A 22,899-nucleotide genomic window follows, 5' to 3' on the forward strand; every position below is an offset into this window, starting at 1 on the left:
AGGAGCACGTGCACTATCCTCAAGCTTGGCTTCACGATCCGAACTGCTGTTACATGTCGCATACGAAAGAGGTCAAGACGTTCAGAGGCGCAAATGGTAGGACAGGTGTCATGGCGAAATGCATCAAGGTTTTCGGGTATTATCTTCCGTCCGTAGCAAGTACATAACCGCTGCCGCTAAGACTTTGACAGTATAGACATGCCTCATCTTCAAAGTCAATAAATTTCATCCTTCGGCGTTCCCACTGGTAATGCCCTAGGACGAAGCATTGTCCTGCATGTCCTTTGAAACACCAAATAACTCCACGCTGTACGCCGTCGATAAACGCTGCATTAATAGTACAGACCCTGGAGATGGGTGCGACCGATAAAAGAGCGAAGCGCAAATGCTTCGTCACTTATTCGTATCCAAATTTACCAAAGTCGGGGCTACTCGCCTCTTCTTCGTTTGGCTCTCTTCTATCTCTGGTTCAGCCTCTCTCTTCCGAGAGTCCTTGCCGTCCTCTTTCTCCGACTCACTCTCTCGTCTCCCCGGCGCTGTGACAGCGCCGCTAATTGAGCTCGATGCACTGTGAGTGCCCTGACCATGACTCGGAGTCATTGGAGGTGTCCACATAGGCACCCCAGATATTGCCCCAGAGGCCGCAGCCGCAACCGTAGGAATTTGTCCAATAGATGGGGTAGCGTGAGATAAACTGATTCCCTGTGCATCTGATGGAGCAAAGCTTGACGCCTGCGTCCCAACAGAGGAAGTGGACATTGACCGAGCAGGACTAGCAGGTCTAGCAGACGCGAAAGAGGATGGCGATGCCGCGAAACCGGGCTGCGAAGGCTGTTTCGTCATAGCTGCACTCGTTGTTGTTGGGGTTGGTACAGGAGTTGAGTGAGCAGACGAAGCTGCAGTATTGATAGAGGTCGGTATCTGCTTAGTCGCCGGAGTGATATGAGTCGTTCCGTGGTATACTTGTCCAAGCTCACCAGAAGAGAAGGTGAGACATGAGCAGAATCCATCCGACGAGGTCATCAGCAAGGTCAAGCCGTCATTCGACCTGTAGTTCATGTAAGTAAGGTGCTGAATCTACGTAAAAGAGTTGCTTACCAGGTTAAATCGGTGAAGGTTGCGAAATGGAGATTGCTAACGACGCACAGAGGCTTCATTTGCTGCGTGTCGTATACGTGAACTGCGTCCTGCGTTGCTACTGCATATACCATTCGGTACGGGAGGTTGAAGGCGCTCTGCGGCCCGGCAGAAGTGGATGATACAGGAGGTTCTGGTTCAGACGGTTTAGGAGAGGAAGCTGTCATACTCGCCGAAGGTGAGGGTGAGGTAGCGCTGCTAAGTGGAGGTGGCTCCATGGCTGAAGAGGGTGTCGGTGCTTTGGGCGGTAAGGCAGGCTCTGGTAACGCTGAAATCTCATCTTCTGCAGAAGAAGTATCGATTGTGATTTGTTTAGTTGCTGTTGCGCCGGATCGGAGTGTGTAGTAGATGGGAGAACATCGAACGGCGATTGATGGTTTTTTATGTCCTGGCAGGTACGCGATTGGAGGCTTGTTGAGGCCTGCACGGGTGTAGATGTACACGGTATTGATGATGTCTTCGGATGTCTTTGCTGAGTCTTGCAAGGTGGGATGAAGAGTCTTATATTGTCCTGCAGGGGTCAACAGCAAGCTACCATCGGGAGCAAAGGTAAGCCGCCGAAAGAAAGACGTCAATGTCTCGTTCTGGTAGAGAGCAGCATTCCTGACACCAAGTCCAGCGTGTACACTAGGAGATGCAGAAGGCATTACCGCTGGTAGTGGGAGCGAGGGAGCGGGTGAAGCCGATCTCCGTATGGACGGGGAAGATCCGAAAGACGACCTTCGACTGTGCGATGTAGGGGGAGGATTCATTGGAAGAGCGAGCGAACTGGGCGTTCCGGGCGCGGATGGAACTGGTGATCCAATGGCGACACCAGAGCTCTCAGCTACGAAATGTGCTGCTGCCCTGCTTGTGAACTCCGGAGGTGCTGGACTCGTGGAGGAGATACGTCTCGCAGGCAAATCCATCTTGGTGACTTTGTTGTGTTGGCTGAGTGAGAACTGGCCATCCTTTGATTTAAGAGTATATATGTGGACGGATCGGTCGGAGGACTGCGTAGCAACAAACTCGTTGAGAGGATCCCAAGCAACACCTTGCACATAGTGGTTATGCTCGGCAATCTGCCTGACGATGGTAGCTACGGCGTGTTAGCTTAGATTTCTGTCTCCAAGTAAGTGACTGACCTGTATGGGCATTGTATATTCTCACGACATTGTCGGTGCTGCCAGTGATGAAGAACTGCCCGTCAGGCGACCAAGCCATGTCGTAAATCTCAGTACCAGTCGATCGACACATGTGTTTTACCCTCCATGTTTCTTTGTCTTCCGAACTGTCTTCTCCAAAGCTCTGATGGCTATGGGTCTCAGAAGGAACCCACAGCAGGACGTTACCATCGTCACCAGCACTGCCCAGCATCTCGCCTGTATTGACCATTAACTCGTCTTCACAGCAGGATTATCTGGTGATTCATACCTCTTGGACTCCATCTTACGACATTTACAGCTTGTGTATGTTTCATAAGGGTCGAGAGGTAGGTGACTTTACGCTCCTCTCCTGCTCCATCAATCTTCCAGAGCTGTTTTTTTGCATCAGCTTTCTGCAGAGTCGAGTGAGAAGGGTAGCATTGAGACTTACTCGGACGTTATTATCACCGCCAGCAGTGGCCAACCGACCCTTTCCATTGGGCTCGAAGTGTGCAGAGTAAACGGCAGCGTTTTCATTGTGCCAGGAAACGAGGAGAGGAGAGGCCTTCATGTTGGCGGATGAGGCTCTCGTTGAAGGGCGGTGGTGTCAACAGAAAGGTATATAAAGTGGCTATTCAGAAGTGTAAGAGCGAGGAGGGGCGTGGATGAGGTGGAGAAGGAACAATGCAGAGTAAAAGAGTGAAAGAGTGGTAGGGTGGTAATAGGAATGGAGGTCCATGAATCAAAGTGAGCAGTGTAGGGTAACGTTTAGCTGTGTGGAGTTGCAGATTCGCCCAATTAGCAGAGAGCTCCACGGCCTGGTCGGAGCGCGTTCGCGTCGCCTCACCCTCGCGTTTTAATCACGGACACACTATTAATTGCCTTCCAGGTTAGCACACTCGGTCCTACTAGACATGATACAGGTGCATGTCTACTCATCAACTTGGAAATCCGCATTCTCATCCTCGTCCATTCCTCAGCATCGCCACAGTCCAACAACACTCATCATAAGCACAACTCCCTGCTAATGTCCTTCCTCTCCCATTCTCCGACACCCTTTTGGGCTGCTACTTACTTCTAGGGGTGAGGGGAAATGCCCCGCCGAGTGGCTGAACAGAACAGGGCAATCCGAGTCTCCTGTGACCCGTCTCTGTCCTCACTCCACCGCCAATTGATTGCGAGACCGTCGATCAAACATCAGAATGGTTTCTCGACTTGGCGTCCTTCAGGTAGTTTGGGCACGAAGCTCTGAAGGCATCCGACTGCAGTCGGTCCTGTGCTGTGTATCCTGCTGTGGTGTTTGCCAGCTCGTAGAGAAGGCTGGCATTGTCGCCGCATTCTATCAGCGAAGAACGCAACTTGTGAATCTGGTCAGCCGGAGAGCCTGTTAATTCTAATCTACGCCCTTTGGAAAGGAAGCATCTGCCTTCATCAGAGGGGTAGGTGTTGTGTCACTTGATCAAGTACCTGAATACAAAACTACCATAACTTGGAGATAAGATACTTGGAAAGACGTATCGCTTTGGTTTACCGGGCCTTGTCAGAGACACACTCGCCACAAGCACGCAGAACATAGATAGAATGTGTGTCCTTCATAGCTAGATGTTTGAAGCAGGATTTTTCCGGGCTTAGAACTTGAAATGAGTGGAATGTCTCCGATCTCACGGCACGATCTATGCCTGCTGATATTGACCCGATACTTGGAAGTTGTCGTCACGACCATTGTAATGACTAATTAAGAAGGCTGCTGACTGCCCCTAAGCAGACGTCGGACATTCATGATACACTGGACTGTAGTGTAGGAGGCCTCCAGCCAATAACATGACCTGACACGGCATAGCGCAACGTGAGCAGAACGTGCTACTCGGGGCGCTCTGGGCGTTCTGGTCTGGGCGTTGGCGTCTGCAACACTGCGGGGAATCCACGTCTTCGTTGATTCATGTCATTCGTATAATAGGTCGCTCGGACGTCTTATGCATCTTTGCCTTGTTAGAGGCGACCGGGCTCGCTGCCGCGCATGCAAACCAGACCGTCGCCATCCAAACCCGCCAATCCACGCGCACCGGATGAAGCCCTTATTGTTCTTGTTGCCCTCGATGTCGGTTGGCGTTAGATACAACAGTCACCGAGCCGAGGCATTAGGGCTGTCCGAAAAATGCACTTTATCAGTCCGCTTGATTCACTTCCGGGTGTATCGCGCCGAATCATGCCACATTATAGCTGAGGATTAAGACCATATACCTATCCTGAAGCTTCATCTTCCGAGCTCCAATGAGCTGCAACGCACACTGAGGCCCCTTTTACGAAACAAAACACGTACGGAACATCATGGCTGGTACGTATTGCTATTTAGACGTCTTCTCCACTAGATTGAGAGCTTACGCTGTCTAGGTCTTCTGGGATCTCTGAGCCTCCCAATAGCTCTTCCTCTAGCGACTGCGTCACTCGCGTATCTTAATGGCAAATATGGCCTTACTGCAGACTTCCATGTCCTATCCGCACTTATATCAAGCGGGATTCGTATGCGCTTGCGGCTCCGGCGCGATCGCATGAGCATGTTCTACGATCTCGAAGACCGTGCGAATAACAAGAAAGAGGCCGATCATCCGTTCCTGGTCTTTTCGGGCAAGACATGGACGTACAAGGAATCATACATGTGCGTGCTGAGGTACGCGCGTTGGCTCAAGGAAGATATGGGTGTGAAGAAGGACGATATTGTAGCGCTTGACTTTACGAACGGCGATACTATGATCTTTCTGATGTTTGCCCTATGGAACCTGGGGGCGAGGCCTGCGCTCATCAACTACAACCTGACCGGGATACCTTTGCTCCACAGCGTTAAAGCTAGCACAGCTCGTCTGATCATCGTCGATCCTGAAGTACAAGAGAAGCTCACAGAAGAAGTGAGGCAGAACTTCAGTAATGAGTCCTTCAGAGACGATGGCGGCTCAGTCAAGGTGGTGATTTTGGACCGAGCGACAGAGGACCAGATATTATCGAGTGCCGAAGGATGGAGGGATCCGGATGAAGTTCGCGCAGGAGCAACTCAAGCCGATATGGCCATGTTGATCTACACGAGTGGGACGACTGGCTTGCCGAAACCTGCTGTGGTCAGCTGGCACAAGATCGGAATGGGTTCGCTATTCACAGCTAGCATGTTACCTGCCTATAAGACCGATATCATATACACAGTAAGTTCGACTTGTCACTGTTCTTTCAAACATAGCTAACGCAGAGGACAGTGCATGCCTCTATATCACAGCTCAGCGAGCGTAATGGCAATGGGCGCAGCTTTACAGACTGGTGCAACTCTTTCTCTAGGAAAACGCTTCAGCGTGCGGACATTTTGGTCGGAAGTCCAGTCTTCGAAAGCGACAATGGTTCAATACGTAGGAGAGACGCTTCGATATCTTTTATCTGCCCCCGAACTGCCGACAGACACTGAGCATAACGTCCGTCTGGTATATGGCAATGGCCTTCGTCCTGATGTCTGGCCAGTCTTTCAGAAACGATTCGCTATACCTATGGTATGCGAGTTCTATGCTGCGACCGAAGGACCCGGCCTTATGATGAATCGCAGTAAGAACGACTTTGCACGTGGAGCTGTTGGCAGATCTGGGTTGATCATCCGAAAATTGATGGCTGGAGGCTCCACCACTGTCAAATTCGACCACGAGACCAATTCCGCTATACGTGACGCTAAGACTGGGTTCTGCATCCCAGTCGATGAAAACGAGCCAGGAGAGCTTCTTTATCGCTTGGATGAGAAGGATATTAAGAGTACATTCCAAGGCTACTTTGGCAATAAGGAGGCTACCTCCAAGAAGATCCTACGAGATGTCTTGGTGAAAGGGGATGCCTATTTCAGCACCGGGGATCTACTCCGACGAGACAGTGAAGGCCGCGTCTGGTTTGTCGATCGCATCGGCGATACGTTCCGATGGCGCAGCGAAAATGTCAGTACTGCCGAAGTAGGCGAAGTGGTTGGTCTTACTCCTGGTGTGGCGGAGGCCAACATATATGGCGTTCTGGTTCCCAAACATGACGGCCGTGCTGGCTGTGCAGCCATCATCCTCAAAGACCAGGAGTCTACGGCTACACTGACGACCTCATCATCCTCACCATCTCCGGTGCCAGTCCCCCCGGAAAGCATACTCACAGCAATTGCCTCGCAAGCTTCGAAGAACCTCCCAAAGTACGCTGTACCGCTGTTCCTGCGCTTTACCCGCGCTATGGATCTTACAGGAACGAACAAGCAGCAGAAGGCTACGCTGCGCGAGCAAGGGATTCAAGTCGACCAGATAGCCAAGACTGGCGATCGGATGTATTGGATGAAGGACGGACGATATGTCCCATTCGAGGAGAGCGATCTCAAGATGATAGAATCCGGCGGCGCAAAGCTATGAGCAAGCCATCTTCCATGTAAATGATACCAAGCGTCCAATCTCAGCGAACAAATTCTATGCAAGCTCCTGGATAATGCCCATCTCCATTCACACATAAAAACCCACCTCTCACATCCCTCACACCTCTACTCCAACTCCTTCCAAAAACCCAAGATGGCCTCCGCACATTCCTTACCATGACTAATCGGCACCTCGTGACCCGCATCCAAAACAACCAACCTCCGCTGCTCCTCGCCAAACAGCCGCTCAAACCTCGGACCATACTCCGCCAGCCTGATGATCGGATCCCGCGCGCCCAGTATCATCAGCACCCGGCACCCTATCCGCCGCCACTCGTCCTCCTGCCCGTAGATGGGCGCATGCTGCAGACTCGACACAAACGCCATCGGCAGCCCCGCATGCGTATCCAGACTCTCGTTCACTGCCTGATTACACGCCGCCGCCGTCCACGTTCGCCCAGCTTCATACGTCTTCACTCCATCGTCCGTGTCTCCCCCTTCACCATCACTATCCCCCGTACCCGCCGCCATGCCCACCTCATCCGCACCCACAACGCCCCCCTCCTCCCTCTCAACACCACCCACACTCCACAATATCCGCCTCACAACGCCGTCCCGCCACGATCTCGGCATGACGGCCTGCACCGCCGGCGCGTAGAAGATGCGCGTGCGCCACGACATGGCGGTGTAGCGCAGCAGACCCGCCGGCGCAATGGCCACGAGCGAGCGCACGCGGGCGGGGAAATGGGCAGCGAAGTTTGCGGCCAGGCCGCCGCCGAGGGAGTATCCGAGGATGTGGAAGGAGGATGAGGGGGCGAGCCAGGGGAGCGGGGAGGAGGCGAGGACGAGGTGGATCTGGGAGGTGTAGAGGAGGGCGGAGTAGGGGGCGAGGGGGGCGTCGGTGTAGCCGCGGCCGAAGAGGTCTGTCGGAGGGGGGCGGGGATGTTATTATGATTATGATGGCTGAGAGGTGGTGGAGGGGGGAGAAGGGGGTATATATATAGGGGGGGGGAGATGCAGAAAGTGGTTGTCCATACATACCGAATAGCATAACCCTATACCCGCCATCCACCAGCCTCGGCGCCAGATTCGCAAACGCAATGCTCGGCGTGCTTATCCCATGCACGAACAACACCTTCTCCCCGTCCTCGGGCCCCCATTCGTATACTCTGATGCTGCCGAAAGGGGTATCGACGTCACGTGCGCCTGGCAGCGCATCAGGTGGATAGGCCAGTTTCCTCTGCTCTTGCGGCGACAGGTGTGGTAAGAGGGTTTTTCGGGGGCCATCGATCCATTGCTTGGCGGCTGAGGGGGGGGATTTGAATGCGTGGAGGGAGATGTGGCGGAGGAGGAGGAGGGTGGTGGTGAGGGATGTGAGGCCTAGGGCTGCTGTGTAGAGGGCGCGGGGTGGTGTGGGGAGGATAGAGGAGGAGAACATGGCTTTCTTGGGGAGATGTCTATGGGGCACTACCACAGGATAGAGATCATGGTATATACAAGAGTGGATGATTATATTAGAAATACATTGCGTGTATGCAGATATTAGAGAGCCCGTCTTCTCGAGGCTGAAGCAACGGTCGTGGGCTGGTGGGGACTGGGTGGTTCACACTAAACTGCTACTTGTTGCCGGGGAATGAAGCCAGTTAGGGGTTCCGAAAGGGCCAACTTCCAACCTTAAACATTATCTTGACGTCTGAAGAAGTTGTAGGGTTGAAAGTGAGTAGAGTGTGTATGTACCACTTGTTGTCAGTGTCGAACGGATGACTCAATGTACAATGCTGGTGACTTGGACACTGGCCATCCAGCGCTGTGTGCCAGCTACATACTACATACATACAAAAATAGCGCACACACCGCCACAGACAGGCGCGCGCCGACGCTTCATGGTTCTAGGATCTAGCCATTGGGAACAGACATGTCAACTAATTAATGCCGGCGACGATCAATGGGCAAAGTAGCAATGAAATCATGTAGCGGTAGTCTATTGCGCAGAGATGAGGCGAAGTGAATTCGTCATGGTGCTGCCAAAGAGGATACGCGCGTTTCCGCTGTAATTAGGGAAGCCAAACTTGGAGTTTCAGAATTCGGGCCAGTCAGGTTGCGCAGAGTGGAGAGTCTTTGTTGTCTGGTGTTGTGGGCTGTGCAGGCCGGCGGTAATAGTGGACTTGTTTCTTCGTTTATGCCTCCAAAGGGAGTGATTAGTGTTAGTAAAGTAATAGTAGTAATTAAATCAAGTAGATCCATCTGCCACCTCCCTCTGATGCCATTCGTAGCCCGCTTTTCTTCGACTCGCGGAGAGAAGAAGAAGGACAACGGCTACGGCAACGCAACGGCCAGGGGGTTCGCTTGTTCCCATTCCATTTCACTGCCTTTTTACTTTTTTTCTTTTCTTTGCGGCGTTGCGCTAATCTCTACTGGTTGAGCTGTGTGAATTCCCTCAATTATCTACCGGTTGCGTGTCTCGTTGCCGGTCCTGTTTCCTGGCTTCTTCTTCATTTCATCCTGGATCCCCGACCAAGAGTCTGTCAGCGCTGCATCATCCTCCACCAACAAGCGGCAATTCGAACGACCTCAGCCGCTGCCCTACTTCCACGCCCTATTTGACTTTGAACACCGACTTTGCTCTCTTTCAAACACCTTCTCGCATATAACTTCTCACGATCCCTTTGTCCATCCTCAAGCTCTGGAGCAGCGCGGCTTTAGAGAGCTCCCCACTTCACCATGGATCGGTTCGCAGGCAATCAGAAGCTGCCATTTTCCAAGAAGAGGCTGCCAAAGAGGGTCATATTCTCGTACTTCTCCCCCCCAACCAAGCTTTGACAGACTTTCTTTTCTGACTCTATACCGTCCTGTAGATATGTCCTCGACTACTTGATAATAATGTAAGTCTCTAGCACGCGACCAACTTCCTATTCCAGCCTTTCAAGTTGCCTGACCATAAATCCAGAGTCCTCATTGGCGCTTTCTACGCAATCGATAAGATCGAGCCCTACCACCAGCAGTTCTCTCTGAAGAACTACACACTACATTATACATATGCCGTCAAGGAGCGAGTGCCAGTCCCGCTGCTCATCGTGCTGGTCGTTGGGTTTCCAGCCGCCGTGATCGCAGTCTACACTCTGGTCATCGATGGCCTGTTTTCGCACGCGATACCGACTGCGCCCAAGTCGGGGATGAGGAGAATGCTCACGGGGCGATACAGGTTCAAGGATAGGCTATGGGAGTTCAACTGCGGCCTGCTCGGTCTCGCTCTTGCGGTTGGTGCCGCCTTCACCATAACTGGAGCCTTGAAGAACGCGATTGGAAAGCCGAGGCCAGACCTCATAGATCGATGTAAACCTCTTGTTACAGAGGATCCTGGCCCGCTACTGCTCTCAAACTATACTATTTGCACGCAGGAAGATCAATACATCTTCCGCGATGGCTTCAAGAGCTTCCCTTCGGGTCACAGCAGCTGTGAGTACGACTTGAGACGCACGATACCGGCCACTAACATATCTAGCTGCGTTTGCCGGGCTGTTCTACCTTTCCATATACTTGGCAGCGAAAATGCACGTATTAGACTCCAAAGGCGAGGTCTGGAAGACGTTTATCGTCATGGTTCCCACCCTGGCTGCAGCTTTAATAGCTGGCTCGCGAATCATGGACGCTCGTCACCACCCGTTCGACGTCATCACAGGAAGTCTGCTTGGGATGCTCACTGCGTGGGGATCTTACCGGCAATACTTTCCACCAGTATCTGAGACGTGGAGAAAAGGACGGGCATACCCCATCCGAAGCTGGGGCAAAGATCCCCTAGCTCCGGAACAGAGACTCGTTCACGAGGATTCTATACCACTGCAGCCCATCGTAAAAGTGAGGGACGAGGAGCGCCGGGGATCCGGATCGTCGACCGGTGTCGCTGAGCACCAAGGCAACGTGTTTCGCGAACAGATATCCGCCTCCCAACGACAACGAGCAGTCAACAACCAATCTCCGTACAACCCACCTGCACCACCTGGCTATGGAGTACCGCGCCGCGAAGAGACTCAAAGCTCAACATACTCGCAGCAAGTCCCTCCAGGCCGCAATCCCTTCCTACAGGCTCCTCCTCGCCACGATAATTATGACGAGTCCTCGTCCGAAGACGAATACGACGACTTGTCGCGCCAGTACACACTCTCGAACCCTCAACGCGGCGCTATCAGCCCCTACGAGCCCAACAATAACCTAGAAGATACCTCATATCCTTCGCAGACGATACCCCCTGTGCAGGCAACGATCCACACTCCGCCTGGAGTCCACCGCAGCGACGGAGAGCGCTCCAGCTCCGTCCCGAGAAGGCCCATCGGCGAGCCTGAACGACAGCGGGGCGTGCAACTAACTGAATCATACGCATAAAAAGACAGCCGCCAATTGCATATCGAGATAACCTTTTTTTTGATACTGCCATATTACTCTCAAGTCTATCACGACCACGCTGGCTATGTTTTTGATTTATCATTTGCAAGGCGTTACGGGGTATCTATCGGGCAGCAACACAATTGCTTCTCTCTATGATGTCGGTGGTATTTGGTGCCTAGGTTTGTTGGCCGTTTTTTAGCGGGCATCTGGACTGCGCAGTGTCGCGCGTTACGAGAATCTTTCGTGTGCAGGCTTGTATTGTATTGAGGATGGAAATGTTCTATGCAGATACAATATACTGTTGAATTTGTAACAGTTTTTGATGCATCTGTGAGTGCGTTTGATACTTCGTGATGGGCAAGCTTGTCAAGAGTGCATTCTACGGTCGGTAATATTGATTTGAGACGTCATTTAAGCAAGGCCTGGGCTTATCATGAGGTGTTGATGCCTGAGGCTGCAAGAGTCAGGTAGCTTTCACCGGTACGGCCCCACTTCAACCTCTAAATCTACCCAGCCAGCTCTGAATTTTGACTCCAGCTCTGAACCTTTTCTTCGCCGACAACACGCACCATTCCTTTCGACGGTCACAGCTGGACCCCCATGATCGAACGATAGCGTCGTCCCCCAATTCTGCCTTTCCCCAAAGATGGCGCCAAAAATGTCCCCCGCGGACATGGCAAAGGAGAAAGCCAGTCAGGCCATGGGTCAAGCGCTCTACGGCGCGTGCCAGGAGCACTTGGAGCGCGATCCAGACTATTTCTTCGCACAAGAGGACTTTGAAAGCTACAATGTAGTTCCAAGAGCAGAGACCGGTAATGCCGTGCAATGGCTGGTCAACAATCACCTTGTAAGAGTCTACACATCCCAGGATGGCCAAGTGCTCTTCAAGCTGCGACCAGAGGATGTTGCGAAGCGGTATGTTCTTCCTGACTGTGACTGCGAAGCTGTACCAACTGTATGACTGATACGAACCCCCCCAATCCAGCCTCCGCACCAACCCTGCCGAAATGGAAGACCTCGTCTACCAACACATCGAAGACTCCTCGACGGCCGGCCTGTGGACCAAGACGCTCAAGGCCCGCGCAAACATGCAGACCAACGTCCTCAACAAAGCCATCAAGTCCCTCGAGTCCAAGAAGCTCATCAAGCTCATCGTCAGCGTCAAATCCCCAACCAAGAAAATGTACATGCTCTGGCACCTCTCTGCCGCCGAAGACGTCGCCGGCGGCGCCTTCTACGACGGCGGCGAGCTCGACGCCGGCCTCATCTACGAAATGAGCAACATGATCCGCGTCATCGTCCAGGCCCGCAGCTGGGACATTTCCTGGGAGCACATCCCGCGCGACGAGTGGGCGGCAGCGTACCCCGGCGGCACGTCGACGAGCACCGGCAAGTTCAAGCCGCCCGACCCGCGCCCCATCGTCCGGCCCATGCCGCCCGACTACTCCGACTACCACACCACCGACAGCCTGCTCAAGGAGTTCAACGACAAGCGCGTCCTCAACAACGTCACCCTCACCAAGCACGACCTGCAAATGGTCCTGGACGCCATGGTCTACGACGGCAAGCTAGAAGCCATGTCCGACGAAACATACCGCGTCGCTCGACCCGCACTTGGCCTACCGCGCGACTCTCAAGCCCCGTCCGGCAGTCTATGGGACATGGAAGACTACGGAAGCGGAAGCGGACACGGAAACGCACAAGGAAACGGGTATACGCGCGCGCCATGTAGTCGATGCCCCGTGTTCAACTTGTGCGAGGAAGGCGGGCCCGTGAGCGCGAGTAACTGCGAGTACTTTGAGCGCTGGCTCCGGCCGAAGAAGAACAAGATGTTGGCCGAGGAGGGCATGCTGATGACGCCGGCGTTGAAGGAGCGCGTGGATGCGCAGCTGGAGGCGCTGAGGAAGAAGGAGGAGGGTGTTGCGTGAGGGTTTGGAGGGGAGGGGGGCTGGCGGGGCGTCTTTTGTACCTATGGTGTCCGGGTGTATATGTATAGTTTGGCGTTGTGTAGAGTGAATACCCCCCTTTCGGCCCGGCACAGGTTTCCTGGCAGTCATGTATATACATACATACATACACGCATAAATGACTCACTGACTTGGCGAAAAAAAGCCAAGCCGGACGACATGGCGCAGGCGTTTGTATCTATCTATCTATCTATCTAGAGAGAGAGAGAGAGAGAGAGAGACAGAGAGAGAGAGCAAAAAGCATGGGGGTGTTTGCAGAAACAACAGTTTTGTCAAACAACATTAGAAGATAGATAATCTAATGGTTTAAAACAAATTATAGCCCTGCACAAGAGGAGGCAGCTTGACCTTTAATAGCTAGTAGTAGTACATTGTTTTCAGCACACTTGAAGTCTCGCAGAAGATATGTCCCCCCCCCCGCCCCCCAACCGTTCGAACGCCCAAATTACCCACTATCTAAAACAAACACACGCGCGCGGGCAATACCTCAGACGCCTGCCCCAAACAAACAAACAAACCATTCAACACTCCCCTCTCCCCTCCCCAGAACACACGCACGCCGACATGACAGGCAATCCCACCATCACCCATCACCCATCACCCCCCAACACCCCCAACACACCTCCTACCCCTCCTCCTAAAATCCCCCAAATAATGATCCACATGATCCTGCCCATCCAACCGCTCACCCACACCAGGAACCCTGCCCATCCAACCAAGCGTATACAAAACCGCCTTCTCGCGCAACTCCTCCGTCACCTCCGCCAGATCAACATCTAGAAAATCCGCGAGGAACTGGCCGACCTCGCTGTTCTCGTGGTTTCCGACGAGCGGGGCGGCGGCGCGCGGGTCGGAGGCGTAGATGTTGACGTCGGCGCCCGAGTGGCCGTGCGTGGACCAGCCGGTTTGGGCGCGGCGCGAGACCATGTCTGCGAAGGTGTAGGGGGCGGTGGCGGGGCTGGTGAGGAGGGTGGTGAGTTCGGTGGGGGTGTGGTCGTGGATGCCGAGGTCTTGTTCGAGGGCGTGGGTGAGCCATGTTTTGAGGGTGTCGTTGTTGTTGTTGTTGGTGTCGGAGAGCTGGGCGTGGTATTCTTGGCCGAGACGTTCGGCGGATTTGCTTGCGTTGGCGAGGACGCCTGGGAACCAGGCGTAGTCTGGGTAGGAAGGGTGGAGTTGGCGGGCGGTGGCTAGGCCGCCGGTTTCGTGGTCGGAGGTGCTGAGCATGAGGGTGGGTGTGGATTCGGTGTGGATGAAGTCGAGGACGGCGGAGATGGCGGCGTCGTAGGCGAGGACTTCGTGGACTTGGGCGACGGGGTCGTTTGCGTGGCCGGCGTGGTCGATGCGGCTGCCTTCGATCATGATGAAGAAGCCGTGGTCTGAGTGTGCGGTTGCGGCGCTGAGGGCGCGCAGGGCGGTGGTGGCCATTTCGTGAAGTGCTGGGTAGGTGGCGTTTTGGGTGCGGCGGTCGACTTCGTAGGGGATGTCGGTGTCGGCGAAGAGGCCGAGGAAGGGGAGGTTGAGGCTTGCGCCGTGGTCGAGGGCGTCAAACTCTTCGCGCGTCGAGATGTATGTGTAGCCTTTGCTCTTTGCTAGTTCGGTGATGTCGCGGTCGTCGGCGCGGGCGGAGCCTTGGACTGTGTTGGGGAGGAAGTGGGCGCGTCCGCCGCCGAGCATGAGGTCGACGACATGGCCGAGAGGATGTTCTCCGACCATCTGCGTGGCGATGAGGTCTTCTTCGTCCCGCATGTTGACGTGGGAGGCGAAGACTGCGGGAGTTGCATCTGTGATTCTTGTCGTGACGACTAGACCTGTGGTGTATCCCGCTTTCTTGGCTGCTTCCATGACTGATCCACAGGGCGAATGGTCTGGCAAGACCGAGATCGCACCGTTATAGCTCTTTATGCCACATGAGAATGCTGTTGCTCCGGCGGCCGAGTCGGTCACCAGGCTCGACGTTGATCTCGTCCTAGATTGTCCGATGAGGTGCTTATCAATCTCCAGCTGTGCTCCCCATGGCAGGTTGTTCTGGTTCTGAAGATACTCTCTTGTCAACGTCAGGCTCGTCGGACCCATGCCGTCGCTGACCATGAATATCAAATTGCGTTTCCCAGTGAAGGTTGTTTGCGGCGAATCGGACTGCTGGTGTCGCTGGTAGACTACTCCCAGGACGATCACCGCCGCAGTTGCGATGACTGCCCATGCAAAGAGGCCAACCTCTCGCCAGAATTTCCATCCTCTTACGCCTGCTGAGCGGCCTGTTCGCTCTCCGGTGAGGAGTGCATCTTCTTCCGCGAGGTCGCGGTCGTTTGTGTGTTCGGATGAGGGTCGCTGGGAGAAGAGAGGCTCCTCGTCGCCGGCCATGGTGACGCACAAGAGCACTGAGTAGTGCGATGAATGGGCAAAAGGCAAGAAAGACAAGAGAGACGAAGAAGGAAAGAAGGACTAACAGCACCGTCTATAGCATGACTCGGTGGTCTGAGGATGCCAGAATGAGATGCTGTTAGTGTCGAAGTCCAGACTGACCAGGGTCTGTTAGGGAGACAGAGCAAGAGCCGGGTTTCATTGGTCAAGCTTGCATATCTCAGTTGAGAGCCATGTACAACCAGGTATAATCTAATCTTGGCGACCGACGTCATACAAGTCTTTCTTGGTCTAGTGGTTATGATTTCCGCTTGTCAAGTTGTTCGCAACCCGATTCGCGGGAGACCGGGGTTCGATTCCCCGAGAGAGAGTTCCTTTTGATATTTTGCCCTTTTTTTTTTCTTTGCCGCACGCGAGTTCTTCTTGTCTCTAGCTAGGCGTTGGAGAAGAGAGTAGTAGTGCCTACTTTAGAATGGTATAGAGGACATTTAGATATATAAGGCAACTAAACAGATTCAGTAACGTGTGATACCCTAACTCTTCTATAAGTTCGTGTATACGGCGTAGTAAAACTCTCCGATTCGAGGTAATAATGGCTCTTAACAATCTTCGGATGCGGACCGGAGGAAGGAAGGAAGCTAAGGAGAACGGACAAGCTAGAGAATCAAAAAGCAGTTCTAATTGGACCTCAACGGCACACCGCTCCATCGAGCTTTCCTCCTTCATAGCCGAGCGTGACAAAATAAGTACTTTGACTGGTACCCTTCTGACGGGATCGAATCTTTCTACCCATTAATTACCGTATTGCCACTTTCCACTTCACTTCCAACGCACTTTCCTGGGTTTTCGTCACGGAGTCGCACCCACAATTCACATGTCAGGCATGGCTTTCATGTCCAAACCTAGCAATTTCCTATTGAGCGTCTTTATACGTCTTTGATATAGAGCGAGTGTCACTATTCATCACCACGAATAACAGCAAACCCACACACACACTCTCTCTCTATAGACTTCAATCTCTCTTTACTGCAAATCCGCCCGTCAAGGCCATGGACCCACCGCCAGGCGCGCCCACGTCACCCTATTTCGCAGTAGCCAAGTCCGAAAGCGCCGGGAGAGGCGTCTTCGCGACGTGCGACATACCGGCAGGCACACACGTCTTCACAGCCAACGATCTGACCGCCCACGTCATCCAGCGCGAGTACCGACGCGAGGTATGTGCGCTCTGCTTCGCGTACGACCGGGGCAAGAACCTGAAGCAGCGGGACGCACTCCGTGGCTTCGCCTTCTGCACGCCTGCGTGCGAGCAGGCGTGGAAGAGCCAGGACGGGGTGACGCTGCGGGCTTGGGCGGCCGTGGAGCGGCTTGTCAGGGCGAGGTCGAGGGAGGATGCTGAGCTGGTGGATGCGGATGCGGCGAGGCCGGGCGGCGCGGAGATCAAGGCTGCCTGGCATGGAGTGAGGAATCAAGCTCTGCTCGTCCGGGAGGCGCGAACGGGCATGTCGACGAAGATGCACCGGAAGGCTGTCCAGCAAGCTATCTCGAATCCTGTGTCGGCGGATACGCTGCCGCTTCAGCTGTCGGCCGTCTTGCACCGGTATAGGTCGTCGGCGGTGTGGTCGGCGGTCCTCGCGCTTGCGTCCAACGCGCGACCGTACAATTCCACCGAGGAGCTGAGGAGCCATGTCAATTCCTATCTGCATCTGCTCGCCGTCCTGCCGGAGGAACTACTCGAGGTGACGACGGCGGAGACGGTCCTGACGGTCCTGACGCGCGACTCGCACAACAGCTTCGGCATCCGCTCGCTCGAGGACGACGGCGCCGAGTTCTTCGGATACGGAGTGTGGCCGTCGGCAAGCTACTTCAACCATAGCTGTGCGCCGAACGTGCTGAAGCAGCGGGTTGGCAGCACGTGGGTCTTTACGACGGAGCGGGACGTCGAGGCTGGAAGCGAGCTGTGCATTACTTATCTCAGTGGGGAGGAGCGGGCGTTGAGCCGGAATGGGCGGATGACGCGGTTGAAGAAGGCGTGGGGATTCGAGTGTGCGTGCGAGAGGTGTGCTGATATCTGAGATCGGCAGTTTACCCAACCCCCAAAGCAGGCTGTAATTAGTGATGGATCCCGATCTCGCGTGCGCGGCTATGCGGGCCCCGGTATTAGGATATATATATACTGGCTAATGACGATACAATGCTCCGATCGTCGCTAAAGAAGCAACGGCTGGCTATCTCGGGTCACAGTTCCGACGGCGGAAGTAAGGACGATGAAGCCGGACAGACGATGGGCGCAGCATATGTCAAAACGTAGAGATCATACCTGCTTCAATTCAAGCACCAGCATGCCATCCATGTCTTTGCCGTTCAAACAGCAGCACAACCAATTGCTCCGACGGTAATCACAATGTATTCAATCGTGTGCTGACGTCGACGTCTTGCCTTGCTTTTGTGGGCCTTGCACGTCCAAGTGCAAGTGGATCAGCAATCTCAGAACAGAGCCAAGGTCTTGCAGGCTGGCCGGCCTGGGAGAAAGGGAAAGATGGGATGACATGACGTTTATTTTGCAACGTGCTGCTAATACTGTACTGCCAGTGCGCTACCGCTAGGCGCGCACTGACGTGCGTGAGTAAGAATAGAAAAAAGATTTGGTCCTCAGCAGACAGCAGATGGATGGCGAGCTGGGACTGGCGATGATGATGATGATGATGATGATGATGATGACTCGTGACCTGTGTATGTTGTGTGTGTATATGCTTAGCAAAGAGTCGGGAGTCAGCAGTCAGAGCAGTCAGCAGGATAGACAGAGAGAGAGAGAGAGTGTGTGTAAATGTCGTGATGACGGATGACAATGTCCATCTCCATCTTGATCAGATCAGTTGGATTCACTCAAATCAAGAATCCAAGGTCCAATATGCAGCGTCAGAAGCGTGGATGGCTTGCTTTGCATTGGCAGCGTTGGGGTACTGACGAATGAGGGCGTGCGTCTTCGTCCAAGCGGGCCCCCCTTCTGCCTGCCTGTGCTGTGTGAGGCTGGTGTGCTGGTGTGCTGGTGGGCCAGCAGCCACTACAGGGTTGAAATGAAAAGCCTAAAAGCCGAATTCCATGGATTTGTGATCTTTTTTTTTTCGTGTCGAGTCAAGGTGGGAAAGGAAAAGTACTTGAAGCAGACGCAGTGTCGGTGGTTTCTATAATTACGCTTTTGTTCTACTGGATGGATTTCGCATATATCCTATCCCTACATCCCCTCTGCCTGCTATTACCATCACCGCGAAACGAGCCCTTGGACGACGGACGCGCTCAGAGACAGCACGAAGGGACAAGCTGCGTCACAGTTTGAAGGGTGATGCAGCCAGTATCTACCTGGTGACGAGAGTGCATAGCTGCAGCCTACCTCCAGCAGTCACCAAGTCAACGGCCATTGTCCCATCGAGGGCTCCACGATCAAGCTCAAACGAGGACGCAAAGTGCCACCAGCACCAGCACCCAGCATCAGCATAACCCAACTGGTGACATACCTACACAAACATCCAACAAGGAACAACGACGTGGGAGGTGAAGAAGGGCGGCGCAAAAGAGATTGGAAGAAGAGACAAGGGAGTCAGTCAGTCAGTCAGTCATGAGCGGATTACGCAAAGGGCAATCCCAGCAGCAGCACACACAACAACAGCAGCATTCAAGGCGACAACCCGGCAAGTTCGCCATGTTTGAGGTACGTAAGCACAGTGTGGACTGTTGTGGCATGTCATTCTTGCAGTGAATCAATCGCATTCATTCATTTCATCATCATCATCCTCATCACCATCATCACTGTTATCATCATTTGTACGACGCTGCACAAAACATACACACACACGGATATACAGAGGGGAAAAAGAAGAGCATTACTGCAGATGCAGCATCAGGTAGGCAGCCCGCCCTGAGCTTTCAAAGCCCTAAGCCCGCAGCCCACAAAGCTGCCTAGGAAAGAAGAAGAAGAAGCCAAAAGTCTGGCCAGACCGGGCGACCATCAGCAAGCAGGAGCAGCGCCAGCAGCACCAGCAGCAGCACGCCCTGTCATCCCTCCCCGGTTTCCGCTGCCTCGTTACCTACCTCTCTGCCTACTCTGCCCACTACAGCCCACTACTACACTGCCCCTCCTCCCAGGCTCTCTCCAGGGCTCAGGGCTGCCCGTTAATCTTCTTACTCGCCTCGCAAGCCAGCAATCAGCCTCCACTACCCACTATTCCCCCCCCTCGTGCGCGTCTGTCGTCATTTCATCTCCCTCCACCATCCGCCGACGTCATCGCCCGCACACCCACTTGCACACCACCCAACTCAAACCACCTACGCCTACACACACGCCTACAGCCTCCTCCCCCCGCTAGCACCACCATCCTGTCATCGTCGTCCATCCTCGTTTTTTTGCTACACTACCACTCTTCTCTCTCTCTCTCTCTCTCTCTCTCTCTCTCTCTCTCTCACTCCACCTCCACTGCTCCCTGCAAGCCGGCTCTTTCTTGTTTTCCTTGTCGCTTTTCACTACTACCATCGCTACTTTTCGCTTGCTTGTTGAACGCTTTCGTCCATCATCCATCCTCCTTTCTGCTGTCTGTCTGTTCTGGAGCGCCTCTTCGTTCTCTACGCCCGACTACTCTCGCCCCTCTCACTTCCATACCGTCTCCTCAAGATGGCCACTCTGCAAGTGCGTTGTATTCTGCGTTTCGTCCTGCCGTGCGCAATCATGTCCGCACATGTCCAGCCGCAGAGATCCCTGCTAACTAGCTCAACTACAGAACTTCAAAAACTTCCTGAGGCACGGCAAGCAGGCCCGCAACCAACAAAGTCCACACGGCGAGGCCACTACAGATACCTCCACCGTCCACGCGAGAGACGCGAGGCATTATGCTGTGAGCGACCCCAACGTCATGGATCATCAGCCTCTGCACCCGGCCCCCGGTGCCGCTCATGGTGACTATTCTGTCGGTGTCGGCGCCAAGGCAAACAAGAACATTGCTGCTCAAGCTGGAGATGCTGCTGCCCGCGCTGCTGCCGACCACCACAAGCAAAAACAGGCCATTGCTGACCGAAAGGCCGACATCGATCCAACTGTGCTGGAGAGAATTGTTGCTGAAGAGAGGGAAAGCAAGGGCAAGCTGCCCAGGTATCCTGGTCTTGAAAGATGGCAATTGATCGAGAAGATGGGTGACGGTGCTTTCAGCAACGTCTACCGAGCCAAAGACACCCAGGGACAGTACCAGCAAGAAGTTGCCATCAAAGTCGTGCGTAAGTTTGAAATGAACTCAAGCCAGGTCAGTCAATCTCCTACCACCTTCACCAGCACTCTGCCTTCCATCTTTGTGTCATCCTCTCCTTGGCATATTCTCCTCGATTTTTACTTTTGCTCTTTGCCAACGCTGGTTAGGGCAACGATCACCTCCACCCCGATTTCAAAAAGACGCCAAAAACTGTTGAGGTGCGCAAGTCCAGCTATGTCATCTCTTTTGCATGATTGTTTGTTGCTTTGTCGTTTCGCCATTTTGACGCCACTGGCTGACATGTTGTCGACATATAGCGAGCAAATATTCTCAAAGAGGTGCAAATTATGCGCCAATTAGATCACCCCAATATCGTCAAACTTGTCGACTTTCACGAATCTCGTCAATATTATTTCATCATCCTCGAGCTCTGCCCCGGCGGAGAATTATTTCATCAAATCGTCCGCCTCACATACTTTAGCGAGGATCTCTCTAGACATGTCATCGTACAGGTTGCCAAGGCATTGGAGTATTTGCATGAGGATGCCGGCGTTGTACATCGGTAAGCATAGCAACTCGTCATCTAAGCCCCAGCACACTTCTCGCTGACGTCATCAACAGGGATATCAAGCCTGAAAATCTTCTCTTCTATCCGACTGCATTCGTTCCCACGAAGACCCCAAAGCCCAAAGGTCCCGAAGACGAGGACAAGGCTGATGAGGGTGAGTTCATTCCCGGTATCGGGGCCGGCGGCATTGGCACGATAAAGATTGCCGATTTTGGTCTCTCAAAAGTTATCTGGGATAGCCAGACCATGACGCCGTGTGGCACGGTCGGCTACACTGCCCCTGAAATCGTCAAGGATGAAAGGTATTCCAAAAGTGTTGACATGTGGGCACTGGGATGTGTTCTCTACACTCTTCTGTGTGGATTTCCTCCCTTTTACGACGAGAGCATTCAAACTCTTACCGAAAAGGTTGCTCGAGGCCAGTATACGTTCTTGTCGCCGTGGTGGGATGACATCTCAAAGTCTGCACAAGACCTGGTCTCGCATCTTCTCACGGTCGATCCGGAGAAGCGGTACGACATTAAGCAATTCCTCAACCATCCATGGATACGAGAATCGCAGGAAGAGACTACAGCTGCGGCGGATGCGCCTCCTCTGGCGACGCCCTTGTATCAACGTCAAGACTTGAGATACCTCGACTCGCCTGGTGAAGGCAGGCGCGCAGATTTCCGCTCTCCTGGTGCCGTCAATCTACGCGAGGTGTTTGATGTCGGCTATGCCGTCCACCGTCAAGAAGAGGAGGGCAAGCGACGGAAGAACTTCCCACAGGGCTTCCGGGGGGCTGGGGCTGTCAACAGCTTGAATCCTCTCAACGAAGATTATGACGACGAAGAGGACGGTGAGAGCGCACCTTTCGATCCTACAAAGCAGAACATCCCCGCAAAGCTGCCCAAGTCGCACGCCGCTGATGTGACATCAGTAGAACAAAAGCTGCGTACCACTACTCTCAGTGCCGCCGCACAGGCAAGACAGCAGGCCACGGCACCGGCACAGAAAGGCTACGGCCAACACAGTCCTGCTGTAGCCGCAGCTGCCAAGAAACAGGTGAAGAACAAGGGACCGTTTGAGCTGAGTCTCGACAATGCCACCCTACTTGGGCGGAGGGGGCAAAAGGCTCCTGCCAGCAGCGGATTGAGAGAGGCCATTTCAGCAACTCAATAGAATTTTTCCCTCCACGGTAGTTGGTTGACAGGACGCAAGACCTACACGGTGGTGGCATGCATACATTGGAACACAGAGGAGACGTCCCTCGGAATGTCCAAGCAGCATATTGAATTTCTCTCACCTCCAGATTTTCTTCTTTTTTTTTATCTTTTTCTCCTTTATTAAAGCTACGCGACATGACGGCTAGAGATGAATAGCTGCCAGGCTGGTTCGTACAGGCGCATATGCATCAAGGGGGTTGGTCACGAGTGCGAACATTCCATGTTTTAGTTTTTACTCGATGTGTTTGATATGCCGCGACATGGTGCGACATGGAGCGACATGATGCGACATGATGCGACATGATGCGCTGCTCAAGCTCTGTAGAGGGAAGGGGCATACATATTGAAATGAGGAAGAAGTTCAGACCGGCACGTTCCATGACTTGCATGAGATGAGTTGGTGCCACCGCGAGCATGTAGGATAATCTTTTGCTGTTTGTTGACTTGTGCTGTTGACTTGTGCTGTTGACTTGTGCTGTTGACTTGTGCTGTTGACTTGTGCTGTTGACTTGTGCTGT

At 53.6% G+C, this 22,899-nt stretch overlaps 9 protein-coding genes and 1 non-coding gene across 10 annotated transcripts; 6 read left to right on the forward strand and 4 right to left on the reverse strand.

The window, feature by feature from the left end:
• Window positions 1-393: 393 nt before the first annotated feature.
• On the reverse strand, window positions 394-2,832 carry EJ05DRAFT_494223 (WD40 repeat-like protein; the record flags this gene model as incomplete). The annotated part of the gene is made up of 5 exons (XM_033746181.1): window positions 394-1,048; window positions 1,099-2,215; window positions 2,262-2,498; window positions 2,551-2,653; window positions 2,713-2,832. 5 exons carry the CDS (start codon window positions 2,830-2,832, stop codon window positions 394-396), a joined length of 2,232 nt encoding a protein of 743 aa, XP_033597663.1.
• A 1,455-nt stretch (window positions 2,833-4,287) lies between these two features.
• EJ05DRAFT_126396 (putative long-chain fatty acid transporter) lies at window positions 4,288-6,755 on the forward strand. Its single transcript, XM_033739111.1, has 3 exons — window positions 4,288-4,596; window positions 4,653-5,452; window positions 5,504-6,755. The coding sequence occupies exons 1-3, from the start codon at window positions 4,590-4,592 to the stop codon at window positions 6,665-6,667; spliced, it is 1,971 nt and encodes a 656-aa protein (XP_033597664.1). The 5' UTR covers window positions 4,288-4,589; the 3' UTR covers window positions 6,668-6,755.
• EJ05DRAFT_126400 (alpha/beta-hydrolase) lies at window positions 6,730-8,265 on the reverse strand. Its single transcript, XM_033739112.1, has 2 exons — window positions 7,708-8,265; window positions 6,730-7,589 (listed from the first exon to the last, which is right to left on the reverse strand). Exons 1-2 carry the CDS (start codon window positions 8,102-8,104, stop codon window positions 6,793-6,795), a joined length of 1,194 nt encoding a protein of 397 aa, XP_033597665.1. The 5' UTR covers window positions 8,105-8,265; the 3' UTR covers window positions 6,730-6,792.
• Window positions 8,266-9,238: 973 nt separating this feature from the next.
• EJ05DRAFT_126559 (PAP2-domain-containing protein) lies at window positions 9,239-11,382 on the forward strand. Its single transcript, XM_033739113.1, has 4 exons — window positions 9,239-9,458; window positions 9,522-9,548; window positions 9,614-10,122; window positions 10,169-11,382. Exons 1-4 carry the CDS (start codon window positions 9,388-9,390, stop codon window positions 11,044-11,046), a joined length of 1,485 nt encoding a protein of 494 aa, XP_033597666.1. The 5' UTR covers window positions 9,239-9,387; the 3' UTR covers window positions 11,047-11,382.
• A 1-nt stretch (window position 11,383) lies between these two features.
• EJ05DRAFT_126565 (RNA polymerase Rpc34) lies at window positions 11,384-13,295 on the forward strand. The gene is made up of 3 exons (XM_033739114.1): window positions 11,384-11,529; window positions 11,587-11,964; window positions 12,035-13,295. Exons 2-3 carry the CDS (start codon window positions 11,696-11,698, stop codon window positions 12,975-12,977), a joined length of 1,212 nt encoding a protein of 403 aa, XP_033597667.1. The 5' UTR covers window positions 11,384-11,529; window positions 11,587-11,695; the 3' UTR covers window positions 12,978-13,295.
• A 3-nt stretch (window positions 13,296-13,298) lies between these two features.
• On the reverse strand, window positions 13,299-15,581 carry EJ05DRAFT_479012 (alkaline phosphatase-like protein). The gene has a single exon (XM_033744577.1). The coding sequence runs from the start codon at window positions 15,375-15,377 to the stop codon at window positions 13,614-13,616; it is 1,764 nt and encodes a 587-aa protein (XP_033597668.1). The 5' UTR covers window positions 15,378-15,581; the 3' UTR covers window positions 13,299-13,613.
• A 76-nt stretch (window positions 15,582-15,657) lies between these two features.
• Window positions 15,658-15,748, forward strand: EJ05DRAFT_t67. Its single transcript has one exon. It is a non-coding gene; the product is annotated as a tRNA-Asp (tRNA).
• A 51-nt stretch (window positions 15,749-15,799) lies between these two features.
• Window positions 15,800-16,265, reverse strand: EJ05DRAFT_126606 (uncharacterized protein). The gene has a single exon (XM_033739115.1). The coding sequence runs from the start codon at window positions 16,101-16,103 to the stop codon at window positions 15,840-15,842; it is 264 nt and encodes an 87-aa protein (XP_033597669.1). The 5' UTR covers window positions 16,104-16,265; the 3' UTR covers window positions 15,800-15,839.
• Window positions 16,266-16,426: 161 nt separating this feature from the next.
• EJ05DRAFT_503524 (SET domain-containing protein) lies at window positions 16,427-17,449 on the forward strand (the record flags this gene model as incomplete). The annotated part of the gene is made up of 1 exon (XM_033747435.1): window positions 16,427-17,449. The coding sequence occupies one exon, from the start codon at window positions 16,427-16,429 to the stop codon at window positions 17,447-17,449; it is 1,023 nt and encodes a 340-aa protein (XP_033597670.1).
• Window positions 17,450-20,008: 2,559 nt separating this feature from the next.
• EJ05DRAFT_126787 (calcium/calmodulin-dependent protein kinase type 2) lies at window positions 20,009-22,453 on the forward strand. The gene is made up of 4 exons (XM_033739116.1): window positions 20,009-20,662; window positions 20,776-20,826; window positions 20,926-21,170; window positions 21,230-22,453. Exons 1-4 carry the CDS (start codon window positions 20,279-20,281, stop codon window positions 22,335-22,337), a joined length of 1,788 nt encoding a protein of 595 aa, XP_033597671.1. The 5' UTR covers window positions 20,009-20,278; the 3' UTR covers window positions 22,338-22,453.
• Window positions 22,454-22,899: the final 446 nt, after the last annotated feature.

The sequence above is a fragment of the Pseudovirgaria hyperparasitica genome (genome assembly GCF_010093815.1).
Source record: "Pseudovirgaria hyperparasitica strain CBS 121739 unplaced genomic scaffold EJ05scaffold_14, whole genome shotgun sequence".
NCBI classification, from domain to species: Eukaryota; Fungi; Ascomycota; class Dothideomycetes; order Acrospermales; family Acrospermaceae; genus Pseudovirgaria; species Pseudovirgaria hyperparasitica.

What these genes read in the sequence shown, in the direction of transcription:
- EJ05DRAFT_126396 (XM_033739111.1), top strand. An exon ending in AGACCGATATCATATACACA is followed by an intron (nt 5,453 to 5,503) that starts GTAAGTTCGACT and finishes CGCAGAGGACAG; the next exon opens with TGCATGCCTCTATATCACAG.
- EJ05DRAFT_126400 (XM_033739112.1), bottom strand. Translation starts at nt 8,104, where the DNA reads ATGTTCTCCTCCTCTATCCTCCCCACACCACCCCGCGCCCTCTACACA. An exon ending in GTATAGGGTTATGCTATTCG is followed by an intron (nt 7,590 to 7,707) that starts GTATGTATGGAC and finishes CCCCTCCGACAG; the next exon opens with ACCTCTTCGGCCGCGGCTAC.
- EJ05DRAFT_126559 (XM_033739113.1), top strand. Translation starts at nt 9,388, where the DNA reads ATGGATCGGTTCGCAGGCAATCAGAAGCTGCCATTTTCCAAGAAGAGG. An exon ending in CCAAAGAGGGTCATATTCTC is followed by an intron (nt 9,459 to 9,521) that starts GTACTTCTCCCC and finishes ACCGTCCTGTAG; the next exon opens with ATATGTCCTCGACTACTTGA. An exon ending in CCCTTCGGGTCACAGCAGCT is followed by an intron (nt 10,123 to 10,168) that starts GTGAGTACGACT and finishes TAACATATCTAG; the next exon opens with CTGCGTTTGCCGGGCTGTTC.
- EJ05DRAFT_126565 (XM_033739114.1), top strand. Translation starts at nt 11,696, where the DNA reads ATGGCGCCAAAAATGTCCCCCGCGGACATGGCAAAGGAGAAAGCCAGT. An exon ending in CCAGAGGATGTTGCGAAGCG is followed by an intron (nt 11,965 to 12,034) that starts GTATGTTCTTCC and finishes CCCCCAATCCAG; the next exon opens with CCTCCGCACCAACCCTGCCG.
- EJ05DRAFT_479012 (XM_033744577.1), bottom strand. Translation starts at nt 15,377, where the DNA reads ATGGCCGGCGACGAGGAGCCTCTCTTCTCCCAGCGACCCTCATCCGAA.
- EJ05DRAFT_126606 (XM_033739115.1), bottom strand. Translation starts at nt 16,103, where the DNA reads ATGAAGGAGGAAAGCTCGATGGAGCGGTGTGCCGTTGAGGTCCAATTA.
- EJ05DRAFT_126787 (XM_033739116.1), top strand. Translation starts at nt 20,279, where the DNA reads ATGGATCATCAGCCTCTGCACCCGGCCCCCGGTGCCGCTCATGGTGAC. An exon ending in AGACGCCAAAAACTGTTGAG is followed by an intron (nt 20,827 to 20,925) that starts GTGCGCAAGTCC and finishes GTCGACATATAG; the next exon opens with CGAGCAAATATTCTCAAAGA. An exon ending in GATGCCGGCGTTGTACATCG is followed by an intron (nt 21,171 to 21,229) that starts GTAAGCATAGCA and finishes CGTCATCAACAG; the next exon opens with GGATATCAAGCCTGAAAATC.